Source organism: Thunnus albacares, chromosome 7 (genome assembly GCF_914725855.1).
Source record: "Thunnus albacares chromosome 7, fThuAlb1.1, whole genome shotgun sequence".
Classification (NCBI taxonomy): domain Eukaryota; kingdom Metazoa; phylum Chordata; class Actinopteri; order Scombriformes; family Scombridae; genus Thunnus; species Thunnus albacares.
This window is the reverse complement of record NC_058112.1, coordinates 34,001,532-34,013,253: the sequence shown is the minus strand read 5'-3', so window position 1 is coordinate 34,013,253 and position 11,722 is coordinate 34,001,532. Positions and strand designations below refer to the sequence as shown.

The 11,722-nt window shown below is 40.8% G+C and overlaps 1 protein-coding gene across 1 annotated transcript; it reads left to right on the top strand.

The window, feature by feature from the left end:
- Window positions 1-3,903: 3,903 nt before the first annotated feature.
- LOC122985190 (serine/threonine-protein kinase pim-3-like) lies at window positions 3,904-9,594 on the top strand. Its single transcript, XM_044355665.1, has 6 exons — window positions 3,904-4,204; window positions 5,283-5,392; window positions 6,740-6,790; window positions 7,193-7,562; window positions 7,810-7,986; window positions 9,097-9,594. The coding sequence occupies exons 1-6, from the start codon at window positions 4,126-4,128 to the stop codon at window positions 9,276-9,278; spliced, it is 969 nt and encodes a 322-aa protein (XP_044211600.1). The 5' UTR covers window positions 3,904-4,125; the 3' UTR covers window positions 9,279-9,594.
- The last annotated feature ends 2,128 nt before the right edge of the window (window positions 9,595-11,722 follow it).

Below are 11,722 nucleotides of genomic sequence, written 5' to 3'. Positions count from 1 at the left end.
GATATCTGCTGCTGCAAACTTAAAGGATCACTCCACCCAAAACACAAAGGACAAAGGGTTTTGAGATCTCCACTACTGAGACATTTGCTTTTATCAGAATGCAATGGAGGTGGAAAGAATTTTGTTTGTGCAGGAAGATGACATAAATGGTCCATATCCTAAGATACTGACATCTTGTTCTCCGTATGGGAATTTGGGCATTTAGCAACCTACAAATATGAGAATGGCATCGACTTTCACATTGAACTTTCTGCCAGGAAGCAAATAAGCACATTTACCAAACAATTCTTATGAGGTGTAGCACATAAAAGAGTTAAAGGCTCAGCGATCTCAACAAATTCAACATAATATTCTTTTAATGTATTAAAACATCTGATTAATACAAACACAACATTAAAAGTGAACTTGTGAGGGTGTGAAATTCTTCTGTGATAACGCAGATGAGAAGCGATACTTTTGAAACGCTGGAAATCTGAAAAAAGTCCAAATATATCAAAAAAAGTTTTAATGCTTGGATGACGTGGAAAAGTTTATGTATTAATAAAAGCAAAATGCGACAAAGTGCAATGGAAACAAATGATGTCGTACAGGAAGCATGTGACTTAAATGTCCCTGAAGCTTCCGCCCCACTGGAGAGACGAAACATGGCGGCAGATTTTTTTCTTTCTTTTTTGTCTCTTCTTCGTCTTTATGTGTCTGTATAACTGACACAGGGCTGTTATCAAAACGCTTCCAACAGCAGGAAGCTGTTTGTCCATCATGGTAACGCACATTCATTCACATTTTCTTTTATCTATTTTCTGAAATATCTGTTGAAATTTGTGCTACATTGGATGGAAACCTGACTAATGAAAAAGACAACCTACAGTGAATTTTCTGAATAGTTGTTAAAACAGTTCAGTGTTTCATGGAATCTTTCTGCTGACATGTATAGCTCTGTTTTCTTTGACTTTTAACCTCCCGATCATGGATGTGAGCTCAGATCAGTCTGAAGATGTTTGTCTCTTTACATTCACTTACAGTGAGGGAGGAGGGGCTGACCTAGATTTGGGCTCAGCGTGGCAGACATAATACAGCAGGTCATGTGACCCGGCTGCTCCCTCATCAGTCAAAACAATCCTACCCACCGCATCCGTCTCTGGCCAGACAGAGGGGATTGTGGGAATGTTGGGCTGCTACTTTGATCTGTGGGACCGACTTCAGGTGATGCTCCTCTGCTCTGCACAGTTACAGTCACAGTACAACACTGGCAAGGGGGAGGAAGCAGGAACAATACAAGTAGTAATACGAAGGGGAAAAGGGAGGCAAAGAAGTAACTTCAATCAATAATGTTTGGTTTTACAGCACATTTACTTTATGATTCATTCTTAGCATTTCAAGCAAAGCTCTCATAAACTCACTGTACTCTACCTGCCCAACAAACAACAGACAGTTAGTGACTAGCAGTGGTGGAAAGTAAGTACATTTACTCAAGTACTGTACTTAAGATTTGACACAATGGATAATATAACAAGCTTTTAAAATACAACACATTGTTAAAGATGAAACCAGTGGTTTCCAACCTTTTTGTCTTTTGACGTCTTACAAAAAGCAGTGTGTAGTCGGGGTCACATTTCACATGTCTATGAGTTGTTAACAGCTCCACCAAATAGTGATTTTTCCCTCTAAACTTCTCACATGCTTTCATTTCAATAAATGTTCAAATGATCCAATATTTCAGCAAAAATCAAAGATTAGAGAAAAAGTCCAAAAACTGAAAACAGATTTGTGTATCAGAACTTTGTTTTTTCTTCTTTCCTCTCCCATTAATCATCTCACCACCCCTCAGATTTATCTGCTGACCCTTTGGAGGGGCCGACCCCTAGGTTGGGAACCACTGGACTAAGGTAGCTAACTGTATATAAAGTAGTTGAAACTAGCTCCACCTTGTCTTTGCATGATTAAATTCATATTAATGAGGCTTCATTAGTGAGCTGGATCTCATTCAGTCTGCAGGCTTATGTAACACTGTGTAACACACACTGTCTTGCATAAGCTGAGGTTCAGACAATCCACAACAGAACCTCTCAAACGCCGAGTGACGGGACAGAAAGAGCAGAGAGCGGCAGAATATGCAATGAAGAACATCAGAAACAACAGAGAAGCATTTCCTGAGGAAAGAAGAAGAGCACTGCTGTCAGTAAGCACTGATGCTGATTGGCTTGATGTTTGAAAATGACTGATAGCTACATCACCTGAAAACATCAGTGTACTGAGGCTGTTTGGCTTTAAAATAACTAACACACACTTAGGCTTTAATGCATTATATAACTCATAATTATTAATTAAATATAAATATCATAATTAGCTTATATCCTGTTGATCAATGTGCAATACTGGGCAGTTTTTACTGTATTTAATAAGATATAAGTACAAGTTGAAAGTTACAAACCAAAAGTGCTTTAAAAAAATCATGTTTTTCAGGAACATTTGTGAACCTATTCAGGTTTTGTTAAAAATGCATATGAGCGATATTTTTTAGCATAAATGATTCACAGGTGATAAAAAGGCATGGAAGAGGTATAAGAGGCAGTATGCATGAAAATATTTGATGATAGACAAATTAACCTGCCTCTATCAGTTCTCTGGGTGTTTCTGGGAAATGTAGGAAACCACTGAGTGAAGTAGATGAATCAGACAGAGAGAAAATGGGTTCCCCAGAAATTAACTGCTGAGATTAATATTATTTCAGACTGATTCAAAATAAATCAGAAAACAATGTGCATAAGGTATAGTGTTTCCAGACAAGCTTCATCCACTCTGAAACAACTGAACAACAGGAAAACTGTGAAATCTCTTTCAGTGGATAAACAACCAAACAGTTGATGGTCTCCAACATGTGTTGATTAGTAAGACAGACTCAGGTTTCTCTGCCAACCTCCTCCTGTTCGTTGTCATCAATGTGTTTTAAATACAACACTCCCTGTGCGTTTGTTATCATCAGTACTGAAAAATGACTAAAATCAGAATCAGCTCTATTGTCCTCATTCAAGACAATCAATCAATCAATCAATCTTTATTTATATAGCGCCAAATCACAACAAAAGTCATCTCAGGGCACTTTTCACATAGAGCAGGTAAAGACTGTACTCTTTAATTTACAGAGACCCAACAATGAAATTATAGTGCATCTCCCAACACATAGTGTTGATAAAAAAGTAAGCACTAAACAAATCATAACAACAGTTAAAAAAAAAAAACAATAGTTAAAATATAAGATTACTAGATTACTTATTCAAATACTGTAAGTGTAACTCTAGTTATCAGTTATTTAATTTTCACTGCAGGACTTGTAGTTTTTTTCATTGTAGTTCATTTCTACTACAGTAAATTATCTGAATACTTCTTTCTTATCTACAAGCAAACTGGAAGACTTTAGAATCACCAGTCACACAATAATGTTGAGTGATGTTGGCTCAGTTTTAGTTATTAATGTTCCTATTAAAACTGATCATAAAGAGATTGTTATATTTACTCTTGTAGTATTTATTAGTCTTGTTTTGTTGTTATTAATATTTTAATCAAACCGTATTTTCAGAATTATTTCACCATGGCCTCAAGATATTTTAATGTCTATTTATCAATATAAATATATTTTTCGTGATTATTGGGGAAGCCTCTCCTTTCTGAAGAGCCGCAGCACAGCTGGAGTGGCGATCTGTGAATTCCTGCGCCTTTTCGCTACGTAAAACTAGTCCGCGTGTTTTCTCATTGGTTTAGGGTTAGTTTTTCACGTCATTGATTTCAAATTAGTCGTTAACCAATGCAACTCAGCTTTTCATCCTCATGTGTTGTTGTTGTGTTTGTGTGTGTGTGTGAAGCGTGTGGTGTTATTTGATGTTTAGGCGGAAGGATCTATGTTGTCTCCGCGTGTAAACAAACGGCGGCGGCGGTGGAGCAGAGCAGCAGAGTGGTCGAGTGGCGCGCTTTCTTCTGGGTGAAACAGCCGGTTTACCGATGGATTGTAACCGTGTTTCCATTTTATTTCGCTCGTGAGAAGGGGCCGAGGACCCCCGCTGTTGTCTGAGGTCATTACGGCGATATTTTCCGGTGTGTTTTCGTGTTTTGGGAGGATTTACGGGCAGTATGCTGCTCTGTAAACTGGGCTCCCTCTCCAACATCTCGTCCGGCGTGGATCTACCGGCGAAGCTACAGCTACAGCAAGGTAACGGTGTTAACGGGGGCAGGCCGGTGTTACGCCGTTTTCTGTGACCTGATTACTTTTTCTCCTACCTAACCCAACCGGTCATCTTCTCCGTGACGCCGAAATAAGCACCTCCATGTGGCTGTTACAAGACTGAAATGAGGTCACATAACCCGACGGGTCACATAATACATCGTAACACGTGTGCCGGTGATACACAGTGTTTGGTGACCCATCAGATCTCGTGACCTGCATTGTTGGTTAGTTTTAGGCACGAGGGGTGAGACGGTTAGGGCAGGTCACAGAATCAAATGGTTCACCATATACGGTGTAACACCGGCAAATAAACGAGGCAACCGGCGAAAATTAAAGTGCCTGACCGCTATTTCATGTACTGTAATATTTACTAAAAATGTGTATACTTGTCAGTTCATTTAACAAGTCGTCAAATAATGACCGAATATTATCAGCAGATGTAGATATTAAATAAATTCAGCCGATAACATCAGAAGCATCACATCAAAGAGGACCAGATAAAATGTGTTTCTTATTGAATAAATGAAAATTATTGTTTTAAATTCGCATATTTTCCAACAGTCCGGAGCAATTTTAAAGGCGAAATGTGTATCTTGTCATGAAAAGCGTTAAACTACGTGATTTCCATATTTTCAGTTTTCAGACATGACATTTCTGTTTTGTGTTTTTTGTAAAAGAGCCTGTTTTATACGGTTAATGTGTGGATTTATTATCTGAAGCTACACACTGCATCTGTTTCTTATCAAGTCGCCTTCAATCGTTCAAAAAGAGTAGATGATGATTCTATCAACAGTCCGCCATTTTTAAACGGCAGAACAACAAGAGTAATCTCAGGACATTTGTTAACGTGCTCGTGTGTGTTCAACGAAGTTTTTATTATTTTCTGGGAGAATTAAGGCGGTAATTTCCATTTAAATCCCTTAAATAAAGAGCTGAGTGTTGAGCTGAAGCGGAAAAACAACAAAGCGAGGACGTGTTGGGGGGTTTGGGGTTGTTAATAAAACTATAACGTGTATTAATCCTGATGTTTGTGTGTTTGTGTTTTTTGTTTTGTTTTTTTTAGCTAAAGCGGAGAAGCCGCCGTTTGAGAAGCTGTACCGGCTGGACTCGGTGCTCGGCAGCGGGGGATTTGGTACCGTGTACTCCGCCGTCCGCTTGGCCGACGGGCAGCCGGTAAGAACCACGAGCCGCTTTGTTTTGGTCGCAGCACGTGGCCGGGGTGCGCGCTCAGCGTCAAGTTAAACAAAACACACAGCTGCGCTTCTGGTGTGGCTTTTCAAAATAAAAGCAACATTATAGTCTTCCACAATAATAATAATAATTAAATTTGTGCTGCAGTTTTCGTTCACAGCATACATGCCAACATTTAGATTTCAAAACACTGGAGATTTCTCAGTGGTGGAGGAGTGAAAGAGAGCTTAGTACTAGGGGTCCCATGGTGCAGAGTGTAGCACTGGGGGCCTCATGATGGGGAGCTCAGTACTGGGGGTGCGGAGGAGCAAGCTGCTGGCAGATCTGAAGGTGTGGGTAGAGGTTTCTGGTGTGGTCAGTTCCTGTTACTTGACATTGTAGTTCATTCTTGGCTACAGTTACAGATAAAACAATCTCACTACAACGTCCCTTTAGTGGCTACTGTGGCACTCTATCATATGGTCATCCACATGTAAAAGGTGTTTGCTCAGCTGTAAGAGCATTGTAAATATCAATTTTCTGTGCATTTTTGGGATTTCTTGTTCACGCTGGTTTAAATGTGTTAAATGGTTAAAAGGTCATCGTTGTCTTTAGAAAGAATCATCAATAAAACAGTCTCACTAGATGTGCAATGATTATTAGTTGTCCACTATTAAATTAATTATCAGCTATTTTGATAACTGATTGCTTTGATTCAATTTTTAGAAACAAATGTCCAAATTATTTGATTCCAGCTTCACAAATGTGAATATTTTCTGGTTTCTTTAGTCCTCTGAAACAGTAAACTGAAATTTTTTTAACAATTTACTTGAGAGTGTAATTAACAGATTAATTGATCTGTTCTAATTTAGAATATTTTCAGATTATCACAACTACTTTCTAATTATAACTGCTGCTTTAAGATTATCTCAGCTGCTGAACTCAGTAAGAACTCACGTTTTTTGACTTTGTGCTTTTATTTGGAAGGCTGTGTGTATTCCCTTCACTTCCTGTTTTTTTTGTTGTCAGCTGTGCAGCTTGATGGAGGACAGTCCTGTTTTCACAAAGCTTTACATTCAGCTCCAATTTAAACATATTCTTTTGTTTTAGCCTCTTTGGAAACAGGAAGTGATGACATGTTTCATAATATATTTATGACATCACATCATTTACGTAAACAAAGAAATGCATTGAAAGGCCAAGGTAGATAACAAATAGCTTCATGCTACTGTCAAGTTTTATTAATGGCTGCTCTTTATTCTGTGTTTCTGCACAGAGCCTGTAAATGTCTGTGTTCTATAAACTGTGTGGATGCTGCATGTTAACGGTGTTAATGTTGTTTCCATGCAGGTGGCGGTGAAGCACGTGTGCAGGGACAGAGTGACGGAGTGGGGCTCTCTGGTGAGATTTACCTGCAGATTTAAGTTCCTGTCAACAACTTCCTGTCACTGCGCAAAACATGCACAGTGTAAAAGCATCAACTCAACTTTATTTATAAAGCATTTTACACAAAACACAGTTGGTCCAAAGTGCTTTACAGCTCACACACAGGAAAACAACAGAAAGACGACAAAAACACAATACAGGCAAAGACAAAAGTGACAACAAAAACAGAGTGAAGAACATAATACTAATAATTATTATAATAATAATAATAATAATAATAATAATAAAGGTTCGTGGTCACAGAGACAACGCAGACGTACTTTTTTTATGTGTTTGTTTCTATGATGTATGAATTGTTCCTCCTGTGATTTTATGGACATGGAGTTGATATATTTTTAAATGTTTCCTTTGATACAGTCTCAGTGCGGCACAGTCGTTCCCCTGGAGATCGTGCTGTTGAAGAAGGTGGGCGGGGCGTTTGGCGGCGTGGTGCGGCTGTTGGACTGGTGGGAGCGGGCGGACGGCTGGCTGATGGTGATGGAGCGTCCTGAGCCCGGGCAGGACCTGTTTGATTACATCACGGAGCGCGGCGCGCTGGACGAGGCGGCGGCGCGCAGCTTCTTCCTGCAGGTGCTGGAGGCGGTGCGTCATTGCTTCACCTGCGGCGTCGTCCACCGCGACATCAAGGACGAGAACCTGCTGGTGGACCTGAGGACCGGACAGATCAAACTCATCGACTTCGGCTCAGGGGCCCTCCTCAAAGACGCCGCCTACACAGAGTTCGATGGTGAGTCTGAGAGATAACGCTGTAAGAGTCCAGTATGACTGTTACACCCAGGGCGAGGACAGAAAGCAGCATTTTGTTTTGGTCAGGAAGTATTTTCAGGAAATAAACTGCTGCCAGTGTTTTCCCACCACGCTCACTCTGACAAACTGTCATTCTGTTGTCATGACAAGCGCATTTAGTATTTATGAGCCTGTTTTATGCTGTCATGTATAAAACGCCTAATGCTCCCCTCCCTCCCTCCCTCCAGGTACGCGGGTGTACAGTCCTCCAGAGTGGATCCGGTTCCGTCGGTATCACGGTCGCTCTGCCACCGTGTGGTCGCTCGGCGTGCTGCTGTATGACATGGTGTGTGGGGACATCCCCTTCGAACAGGACGAGGAGATCCTGACAGGACGGGTCTACTTCAGACGCAAAATCTCTACAGGTCAGTCTTGAATACTGCCGCGCCACAAAAATGTCATCATCAGTGTCTCTGCAGCCCATCAAACATAAACAACACTGACCTGAACTGTGTGGTGTTGGTGGTAAACAGCCAGGGAAGAGGCTCTGCCTGGAAGACTCAGCTCAGGGCAAAAAAACAGCTTTATTCTGATGAGAGCTGTGACTTTGTTTAACAGCTGCATCTGAATCACTCCGTCTTTAGTGTATAGTACTCTACACTTACCCTCCGCCATTTTATAGGATATATATAAGTCTGAGTGCGTAAATGTATCCACTATATAGTGTCCAAGACGTTCACTATACTGCACTGTCTGTGGCATGTACACTACTAGTGTTCCTCTGTCGTTTTGGGGTAAGTTGCGTCAAGTCATGCTGCAAGTAGTCAAGCTGTGCTGGCATGCTGCCAGTGTTTTTACATCACAGCAGGGGGGTAAAAGAAGTGTGGAAAGTGAACTGTTTGCAGAAAATGCAGTAGGCTGTTTGTCTTTGTACTCTTCCTCCCTGCGGTGTTTCTAACTGATCCGCTCAACAAAGAGCTGCAAATATCTCCAGATCTTGTTGTGTCGTCCTGTTTTTATTAGAGAAAAGCGCAGCTAACTCAGTTATAAACACATGTAATCTCTTATATCTTCCTTCACCATAAAAGCCTCATGCCAATTTGTCAGTGCAGAATGCTTTTATTATGAAGCAGCAATAGCAGGAAATGTTTGGTTTTCATCAGCAACAACTTAACATGACTCTGAGGTAAAATACAGATGCAGGAATATAGGAAAGAAACTAAACTTCAAACCATAAAAAATCACTGAAGTTACAAAAGTGCTGAGAGCTGAACACAAACACTCACAGGTCATCGTGGGGTTACCACAGCAACAGACTCGGGCTGATGGAGGGACCCTGTACTGTCTTACTATCCCACAAGGCAGTATGAAGCACTTTATATACCAGTTTACTGCTCACTACAGTGTTAACTACTGATTATCGATTCTATAGTGAATAAGCGATGTGATTTCAGACACAGCATCAGTTTGATGTTTGGTGCTGCAGAGTGTCACTCCCTGTCAAGATTCTTCATCTCCTTGTGTTTCTGTCACAGAGTGCCAGCAGCTGATTGGCTGGTGTCTGAGCCAGCAGCCGTCCGACCGACCAACCCTGGAGCAGATCCTCCTTCACCCCTGGGTGACGAGCGGCGACAGTCAGGAGACGAACGACAGCAACATCACGCTCCACGCCATCACAACCGACTCCTCCTCCTCCTCGACTTCCTCCTCTAGCTAGCAGAGCCTCTGATTGGTCAACAGGACGCTGGCACAGACTTGATTGACAGCTGTCCTCTGGTGGTGTTTCCTGGTGGCAGAGTGAGTCGTGGTCACAGTTCATGACGAGGTCGCCCCCTCCCGTTCATAGACTATTGTTGTTTTCCGTCTTGTGTTTCAGTTACTGAGTGCCTTGAGTTTAAAGCTGCTTTGGTTGCCACGGTAACAAAATGCCAAGGAGGAGTCAGTTTCTTCAGAGATCCCATTGATTTAGACAAAATTAGAGCTGCAAAGATTTATCAATTAATGGCACAAAAAGCAAAAATGGCAAAAATTTGCTGATGTTTTGCTGATTTGTATTTGTTTTATATCTTTGTCAACTTAATATTTTTTTTATTTTTTTGGTTTTGGACATTCTAAGACGTTCTAAGACATTAGCGCTGTAATGTCTTCTTTTCATTATCAATTAGTCGTTTGGTGTATAAAATTTAAGAAAATGGTGTAAAAATGTTGAACACTGTTTCCCAAAGTCCAAGATGACGTTATCAAATGTCTTGTTTTATCCACAACCCAAAGATACTCAGTTTACTGTTGTAGAGACTAAAAAAACAGAAAATATTCACATTTGAAAAGCTGGAATCGGAGAATCTTGGAATTTTCCTCTTCAAAATGACTCCAAATGATAAGTTGACTATCAAAATATTTGGCAACCAATTGATTCATTGACTAATCGTTGCAGCTCTAATAGTAATAAACAACCTTATTGCTGCAGTGAGCGGCCACATCGATGCAACAGAACAAAGGTGAACACACCTGACATGTTATCTGCAACTAACCGTTATTTTCATTGTTGATCAGTCTGTCACATGTTTGATCCATAAAATGATGAAAATTTCCATCCAGAGAATTTTCTAGTTTGACAGACTCCACTGAGCATGTGCAGGAACGCGGTTCTGTTTGCAGCTTCACCAGCTTGTTATGCTACAGATCACAACCTTTGACTGAAGTTCTTGGAGAAATTTAGTACAAAGTCAAGAGGTTGTGATATGTAACATAAGCAAGTGAAGCTGTAAACAGAACTGCATGTGCAGTGGACAGTTACTATCTTATTATTTTTACTCTTTGGAGCCATTCTAAAGAAACTAACGTGACCAAACCCTTCATGATGAAGGAACATGTCACCCAGTGCAGCGGTGTGACCCACCGATGTGTTTATAATAGTTTCTGGACAACAACGGAGGAATAAGATATATCAGGCTTTGATAAACACACAATACTTGTTAGTAGATCAGTTCATTGTTGGTTTGGATCCAAACATGAAATTTATGACGTCCATTTGTTGACAAGAAAAACACAGAAAATCAGCAGAATGACCCTTTTTTATGTTTGAAGAACATTTTCCCATCATCCTTTGAGGAACTCAGCCTGTGGTGTCAGTGTTGAGATGGTGAAGGATCCTCACCTGCTGACACAGTGGAATACTTCAAACACATCCAGAACATGTCTTTGATTTATTTTAACAAACGTGATGTATTTTACATCAAGTAAACATTCATAAATCAGTGTCACCAACTGTTGCGTAGCAGCTCAGATTACTGGATAAAACCAAAGAAAATAAATAATAGTTACTAATATTCAAAAACAAGAAAATCAAAAAATTATAGAAATAAAAAAACATAAGTTTATTTAATTAAAAAAAATAATTCTCCAACAACAGATGGATGAAATAAGACTCACACTTGATTCAGCTGTTTTCCTGCAGTTTCAGTTGTGCATTAAGTTGCCTTCAGCCTATCAAACAATGTTAACCAACAGCGTAACAGTTCATCAACAGTCAACATATTTCCACCTTATCAGACTAAGCAACAGTTCACTTTAACTGACAAACAAATGACTGAAATGAACTGAAACCATGAAACAGAACTTTGAGTGTGTGAACTGACTGTTAATGGTGAGAATAACTGACAACATCTACAGGCCAAATGCATCACACAGGAGGTGAACCGCTGCCATGGAAACAGTGCCTGTGTCGGGGCTGGGTCATTTGGCCGGGATGGTGGTCAGCGCCGTAGGGAGACTGGTGGGAGTGGGGTGGAGGGCAGCAGGGGCTCGGGGGGATGCTGTGGGTGAGAACCTGGACTGTTGGGTCACCGGTCGGCTGGGATGAGCTGTGCTGCAGCTCCAGGAGCTGCTCACATAAAGCTGCAGGTAGAGCAGCTGGGAATAGATAAGGCACGTTGGGGGTCTGTAGGGTCTCCTCACCCTCCTGTAGTAGTTCCACTTCTTCTCTAATATATCCTCAAATGTGGGGTCCAGCATGCAGCAGTTGCCCTTCCTGTCCCCTCCGCTCTCCTGGACACAAAACACTCATTTAGAGACAAACTGACTCTGATGCTAATTTTTCCAGCCTTTCTGATTCTCATTGGAGGGAACTTGGAGATGATGTAGTCATATATGGTCTCTTGT

What these genes read in the sequence shown, in the direction of transcription:
- LOC122985190 (XM_044355665.1), top strand. Translation starts at nt 4,126, where the DNA reads ATGCTGCTCTGTAAACTGGGCTCCCTCTCCAACATCTCGTCCGGCGTG. An exon ending in GCTTGGCCGACGGGCAGCCG is followed by an intron (nt 5,393 to 6,739) that starts GTAAGAACCACG and finishes GTTTCCATGCAG; the next exon opens with GTGGCGGTGAAGCACGTGTG. An exon ending in CAGACGCAAAATCTCTACAG is followed by an intron (nt 7,987 to 9,096) that starts GTCAGTCTTGAA and finishes TTTCTGTCACAG; the next exon opens with AGTGCCAGCAGCTGATTGGC.